Here is a 7,008-nt window from a genome sequence, read left to right as displayed (position 1 = left end):
ACAATTCGTTCTTTGCCCCGGAGTTATTGAAGCTCCACGGGTTCGGTAGTTTCTTTTCCCCTGAGTTGTTGAAGCTCCGCGGGTTCGGTTATCAGGCCTCTATTGCCTTTTTAGAAAAGCGTTGGGTCCGTAAGGATCCGCAGCGCTTAGAGATCTTCACGCTCTCCCTCGAACTCCAATTGCTCTCTCTCCAACTTGGGCAGAAACCACCCAAGCTCTTTATACGGCTAGCAAGCCAATCGCTAGCCGCCACGTGTGCATGTATTAGAATCGGCCAATGATGTGGCACGAATCTTCATACAAATGGCGGGAACTCCTTTGCACCGTGCATTTCCTGGATGCAAAAGAAATGCACCATGCAAAGAAAGCTACAAATTTGGCGGGAATACTCCGTTGCACTGGGGTTCTCCTCTGCAGCAGAAAACTCCACTGTGCAAAGAAGCTGCAATTTAGCGGGAAAATAATTTAGCAGTGCCGAAGCACACACAAACAAAAAATCACAACTTTGGGTTGTGACAGAATACAACAGTGTTGTTCTGTTTTATTTTGCCAAAATAATTAAAAGTATTTTCTATAAACAAAGTCAAAGGTCTTTAAAAAGCATTCACATTACTATCATCTTTGCCTTTTGAAATATATTGGCAGTTTCTGACTTTCACTACATTAAAATAATTCACACATACCATAGACCAGGGGTTGTCACCCGGGGGTATGTGTACCCCTAGAGGTACTTAGAAAGGTTATAGGGGGCATGCATGGGCAGGTGGGCAGGGAGGAGCATGCCTTAGGGCACGGCAGTGGTGTCTGCCCTGGCGTGATCCCACACACTGCCATTTAGCTGGGGGAGGGGGGAGGGAGCGCCAGGTGCCACTGGTCACACATGGCACATTGCGGTGCCTCCCCGCCCTCAACCCCAGCTCGCTTTCTTGACTGGCCATCAGGCCACCGCCCTCAGCCAATAGCTGATGGCGAGGAGGTGCTGCAGCCACCCTATTCCCACAGAGCTGTGATAGTCTGAATGGCAGTGTGGGGGAAGGAAGTACATTCTGTGCCCACCCCTGGCAGCGCGCAATTGTCAAGGTGCAAGGCCCTGCAGAGCCGCACGTGCAACCAGCCATGGAAAAGTGGTGAAGGGTGCAGCGGTGGGAGGTGGCGGATGTGGGTGTCGGCAGCCACCATGTGTGAGGCTCGCACCCCTGTTCAGCTCCTCCTCCCAGCACCGCCACTATGCGCACCCTCAGGAGGGCATGGAGGGCATGTGCCCCCAGATATGCGCATGGGGCAGGGTGGGCTGCCATTGTGGGCTGGAGCTGGGGCTGCACTGGGCTGTTCCCGGGCAGGGGCTGGGCCATGCTGTGTTCAGGGCGGGCAGCAGCACTGGGAGGGAGGTTGGGGGGCTATGGCAAATTCTGGAGTGGCTGCAACCCCTCCCATGGTCCCACTCCTGTAAACCCCCACTGTGAGGGAGGGAGCGGGGCTCAGGCTGGGGCAGGGGCAGGGGCAGGCACTGCACAGCCAGTTTGGAGCCAGTTTGGAGCATAGGATAGAGTTGCGAGCAGCTTGTCTGGGGGGCACCCCAGCACTGCCCCAGCCCACAGCGGCAGCCCGCCCTGCCCTGCACACAGATCTGGGGGCACACATCCCACATGACCTCTCAGGGTGCGTGCACTGGTGGGAGCTGCCCCTCCCTCCCCCATGCTCCCTGGACAAGCTGCTCGTGGCTCTGTTTCCATGTCCCACCCCAGCTGTACAGTGCCTGCCCTGCCCCAGCCCCAGGCCCACGCCCTCCCTCACCACGGGGGCCTTGATCTGCCCTTCCCGCTTAAAAACAAGAAAAAATATAAAAGGGGACATGAGATGAAACTTTGAGACAGAAGGGGTACACTTATTAAAAAAGGTTGAAAACTCCTGCCATAGACAATACTATTCTGTACCTCAGTGTGGGCTTCCTGTTATGAGGGAATTCTTCACATGTATCTCACTTCAGTTTTAGCAAGTTGTTCATAGTGCCTCTTCACAGGTGTTAATTAACCAGAGGTATTTGACCCCAGTAGCTAGTCCCAGAGGTTGCTTTCATGGTAGCATGGTGGGGGGCTAGGTTGCTACTGGGCTTGATTCTTTTTCTTAACTCAGTGGAAGCTTTCCCAGTGTCTTTGAAGGAAAGAGGAAAGGACCATTAAGAACAGTCTGACTTGATTCATTTACCTGGGCAGCCCTGCTGAAGGACCAACAGGCTTACATGGGCTGCTTATGTGCTGAACTTAGCCCTGAGTAAAACTACTTGTTTTTGTGATTTTCAAATGGTGGTTTCTCATTGAATATCTCTTACTTGATACTGCCATAAAGTTGCAGGGCTACCTGCTGCCTTCACTCTACACAAAGATTCTCACTGATGTCAATAAGATGTCCATGAACAAATCAAAAGGTGATAGGTGCGCCGTTCTGCTGAAAATGTGAGAAGTCAAATACTGTAGAAATGGCCACATAGGCAAAAGATTAGGATACCATTGCTGCAGAAGGGAAGGCTAGGCCTGGAAGGCAAAAGATCAGTAATTAATAACAGCAAGGGGAAGACAGGCAGTTCTGTAGAAGTCTCTGGACATAGTTTTACCAGATAAGACTCTTATAAATAACAGCACGTCCAAGTTCTCTCTCTTCAGAGAAAACAAAACTGTCATTTAGAAAAAAAGGGGGGTAAATTATTAAAAAGGTTACAGAAAGTGATGAAGAAACACAAACACTTAACATCCAGCAAACCATAAAGGAACTACTAGAGACTAAATGGAAAAGAAAACACAAGAATCCTCTGTGGACATTGACTTGGGTCATAGGCAACAACTTTTATTTTGCCAGGAAGGGGAGATGGGAGGCTGCCCTTGCGGACCATGCTGCCATGGCAAGGCACCCCCTTCCCACCTAGCAGCAGCGGGGTTAGGCAGGGGGTGCCTTGCCATGTAGGCACAGTCAGCATAGGGCTCCTGCGGGGAGGACAGCAGAGTAGGAAGCCTCAAGGCTGCAGCAGGCAGCCTGCATTCTCCCTTTCCCCACACACAAATCTGGGGGGCATGCTCCCCTCCCCAGGAATGTGAGGAGCAGCAGGGAGCTGTGCCCCGCCGGAAAAGCCTGTGGCTCTGTCCCCCTCCCTGCTCTAAGCCCCACGTACTTCCCTGGCTGGGCAGCGCCTCCCCAGGCTCAGCCCCTGCCTCACTACCTCACCATGTAGACTTCAATCTATGCCCCCTCCCCCCATAGACTTACCTGCAGGCAGCTGGGGGAGCTACTCTCCACCTCTGCCTGGGGCTGTATTACTGGCCACAAGAATGTGTGCACACACACACATGCATGTGGCACCCCCTGCTCCCTGTATCCCAGTTCCTGCAGCCCCTTGTAGGCCAGAACTCTGCCAGCCTGCAAGGGGAAACCTACTGTTTACCACATTTATTTACACAGTGAATGGAAAACCCAGATCCCTGCACGATACTGTGATTCCAGGACAAATGCTGCCCTGGAGTCACGCAGCCTATGCCCAGGACTTGATGTTCCCATTTCAGGACTGCCCTGCCCAATTAGAGCCTGGTGGTTACCCTACCCTCTTCCCAAGGGGGCCAAGGACCTTGGGCCCCCATATACTTGGCACCTATGACTTAAGGGAACACTGCTGATGGACAATAGATAAATGGTATTATGTATACTAACCAATTGCTTATCAAGAATGACGGAGGGGGTCGGGGGGTCGGCGGGGATGGAGCAGCACCACCCAATGCCCTGCGGTGCTGCCACTTTGCCTCTGGCCCTGTGCCCCCCTTTCGCCCACCCTCTCCGGCCCCTCAGTTCCGGTCATCGGGGCTGGGGGGCGGGGAGGGGGGGATGGAACCCCGTGTGCAGCCCTGGCCCTGCTTCTTGTCCGGCCCGATTCCCCCCCCACTCCCCACTCCTCCTCTGCCGTGTTAGGTCCGGGCCTGTTTCCCCACTACCTCTGTCCCTCTCTGCCTCCAAGGAGCAGGGCAGGGAGGCAAGGTCAACTCTGCCATGAGAGCAGGGACTGAGGGGCTGGAGCGGGGTAGTGAGGCCAGTGGCACTGGGCTCGTGCCCCACACCGCTGTGGCCCTAGTCCTTGGAGGCAAGGGGGGACAGTAGAAATGGTGCCACCATGGCAGTGCCAAACCTGCCGCCCCCCTCTGCCTCCAAGGACCAGGGCCACAGCAGGGGGGAAGGGGGACTGCTCCAGCCCCTCAGTCCCCTCTGTCATGACTGTGCTTCTGTCTGTGCACAGCACTCTGATTGGTTATTTCAGTAAGCATCGTGATTGGCTGCCAAGACAACCAATCAGAGTGAGAATAAAGTATTAGGGACAGACAGACCGACTTAAGGCTTTTATAATATTAGAATTTTAAGGGATTGGGTGCAACTTGAAATGTTAAATTGGTTATTTGATAAGTTGGATTTGTTAATAAATAATTTGTAAACAAAATAAGCCCCTGCAGCTCAACAAAAATGTCATGTTTACTTCAGAGATGGGGTCATTAATTTCTCAGGCCAATTAGCAATAAATTCATGTCATAGGACCTCTATTGAGCAACTATTAAAACCACTCCAGAATAGCATACAGTTTAGGGCCTAACAGCCTTTCAGCCCTGTGAACTGAGTGGTGTGGGGGGTCAGTCTATAGGCCAGATCTAGTCTGTGGGCCTGATCCAGCACATGGCCCTAGCCCCACACACTAGAATGGGCCCCAGCACCACGTCAGGTTAGGCCTCATGCCAGATCATGCCTACAGCTGTACCCCTGTGCGCAGGGCCACAGTGCCTGGCCTGCAGGACTCTGAAATTTGGCAATAGCATTAATTGCTACCACACCCCAGCACCAAATTTCTAGACCAGTAGAAAGCTTTGTGTGGTACTGTGTCATCTCCACACCAGCAGTTGAACACTACTGGTTTAGACTACAGAGAGTTGTTCCATGCAAGTCTCTTGCCTTGCCTTTGCTTACAGACATCGGTGGAAACAGTCAAAACCCAAGTATGCTGAGGAAAGCAGACTAATTTCATTTCTTGCTAAAAGAGGACTTTTACAGCCAGTTATCATTTCTCTTTTAATAATACGTTCCACTTATATAAAGCTTTGATCCAAAGATCACCTAGTATTTTACAAAAGGTAGGAATATATTACATTTATTATCCCCATTTTACAGATGGGGAAATAGAGGCACAAAGACAAAGTAACTTGACCACAGTTGAATAGCAAGTCACTGCCCAAAAACAGAAAGACAACCAGGGCATCTGGCCTAAATCCCTTTCTCAAACCACTACTACTGTCAAGTTAGTTGCAGTATGGGATTTTTTTTTATTTTATTTTTTTTTAAACAAAAGAAGAGACGCAGGAAAATTGTGTATTCCCAACAAATCTACATACACATCACTGACAGCAGTACAAAAATAAAGACTTTCTTATAAGCTCTCAGTTTATAAAAATAAAGTCTATTTAGATGCACATGATCTGAGTGTTGGGCTTTACTTGACTTTGGAAGATAAAGCTTGTTTGAAACGTCTTTTGAGGTCTTGCATGTTTGGAGATTTAGGTCGAGTGATGATGGATGATCTCCTCTTGTCTCTGCTGCTGGTTTGGTGCAGTTTGCTAACTTCCTTGCAAAGATACTGAAATACATCACAGACTCCTTGGTAGTTTTCACTTGTAGAGATTTCTAAAAACAGACTGCCCAGTTCATTAGCCAGCTGTATTGCATCATTTGTCTGTACCTGTCTGGCATGGAGGAGGTCCGCTTTGTTCCCTACAATAATGATGGGGATCTTAGAGTCCGGATGAACCTTGCGTATGTGCTGATAAAGAGGACGAATTGACTGATAGCTACTGTAGTCTGTAATGGAATAAACCAAGAGGAAGCCCTCTGCCCACTTCACACATCTGGAAAAAGAGTCCAATACCTGCACAAAGTCTTCCTTCACCTACAGAGAAATGATCTGACGTTACTTAGACTCTGGAAACATGGAACAGAAGTTATGCCACCTTTAAAACAAACTCAGAGAAACAGGACATCAGACATAAGGTGAGGTTTTCCAAGTCTAACTTTAAGAATTAAGAGACTAAGCCCAGCTATTCACTGTTTGGCATTTTTTAAATGATGATTCAAGAAAGACAGCTGCATTGCATTTCCTGGTATTTGTATATTTGACTTAGTCTTTTTAGATGAGAGGATGCCAAACTTCTGGGGCCAATGAAGTGCCGACAGCCCTCAAAAAGGAAGAGTAAGGAGGTGCAAGAACTCGCAAAACACGCTCCCTCCCAAGTCCTAAATAATTCGGCAGTAAGGGACCAGCTTTAGCAATTGGTTTCAATCAATCACAACCCACACACAGTCAGGCACATCCTAGGCATTGTGAGCTAGTGTAGTCATCGGCAATACGTGCTTCTTGGAAGACACATGGTTTTTAAGAGACATAAGTCAGCAAGACCCCTGCTTTCTAAGCAGCTACTGCAGCATCTTTGCAACTTAATGCCTTTGAGCCAGGGGCTAATTTGCTGCTGTGCCTCCAAGGCTGCCTGCTTGCAGAGGGCAGAGAACCGGACAGCGGGCAGCGCGGCCCCAGCAACAGCAGGATGAGGCGAGCGCCTGCCCAGCTCCCCTGCTGCAGGGGGATGATGCCCACCAGAGCCCCTCCGGAAGGGTTCCCCTACCTGAAGGCACCCCGGGGTGTCCTGGATCTGGATGGAAACTTCATCTCCCTCCACGTGAACAAGCCTGGAGTACAGGCTCCCTGGGAAAGGAGAAGACAGAATAAGAAGAAACTGTGGGCGTCTGGCCCCGAGGAAACCGGCGTGAAACAAGGCGGGGGGGGGCGCGGACCCGCTCGGCTCTCACCTGTGTTGGGCTCGTAGTCCCCGATGAACCGCTTGGTGAGGAACCGCACGATCATGGCTGCGAACAAACAGGCGCCGCCGTCAGTGCCGCCCTTGCCCTTGCCCTTGCCCTTGCCCCCCCGGCGGGCACCGC

The 7,008-nt window shown here is 50.9% G+C and overlaps 1 protein-coding gene across 1 annotated transcript; it reads right to left on the bottom strand.

Annotated features, from left to right (window-relative positions):
* Positions 1 to 5,294: 5,294 nt before the first annotated feature.
* On the bottom strand, positions 5,295 to 6,987 carry RASL11A (RAS like family 11 member A). Its single transcript, XM_014521871.2, has 3 exons — positions 6,877 to 6,987; positions 6,693 to 6,772; positions 5,295 to 5,962 (listed from the first exon to the last, which is right to left on the bottom strand). Exons 1-3 carry the CDS (start codon positions 6,929 to 6,931, stop codon positions 5,510 to 5,512), a joined length of 588 nt encoding a protein of 195 aa, XP_014377357.1. The 5' UTR covers positions 6,932 to 6,987; the 3' UTR covers positions 5,295 to 5,509.
* Between the last annotated feature and the right edge of the window lie 21 nt (positions 6,988 to 7,008).

The sequence above is a fragment of the Alligator sinensis genome, unplaced genomic scaffold, assembly GCF_000455745.1.
Source record: "Alligator sinensis unplaced genomic scaffold, ASM45574v1 scaffold84_1, whole genome shotgun sequence".
NCBI classification, from domain to species: Eukaryota; Metazoa; Chordata; order Crocodylia; family Alligatoridae; genus Alligator; species Alligator sinensis.
This window is presented reverse-complemented; position numbering and strand designations above follow the sequence as displayed.

What these genes read in the sequence shown, in the direction of transcription:
- RASL11A (XM_014521871.2), bottom strand. Translation starts at nt 6,931, where the DNA reads ATGATCGTGCGGTTCCTCACCAAGCGGTTCATCGGGGACTACGAGCCC. An exon ending in GGACTACGAGCCCAACACAG is followed by an intron (nt 6,773 to 6,876) that starts GTGAGAGCCGAG and finishes CTCCTTTCCCAG; the next exon opens with GGAGCCTGTACTCCAGGCTT. An exon ending in ACACCCCGGGGTGCCTTCAG is followed by an intron (nt 5,963 to 6,692) that starts GTAGGGGAACCC and finishes ATTTCTCTGTAG; the next exon opens with GTGAAGGAAGACTTTGTGCA.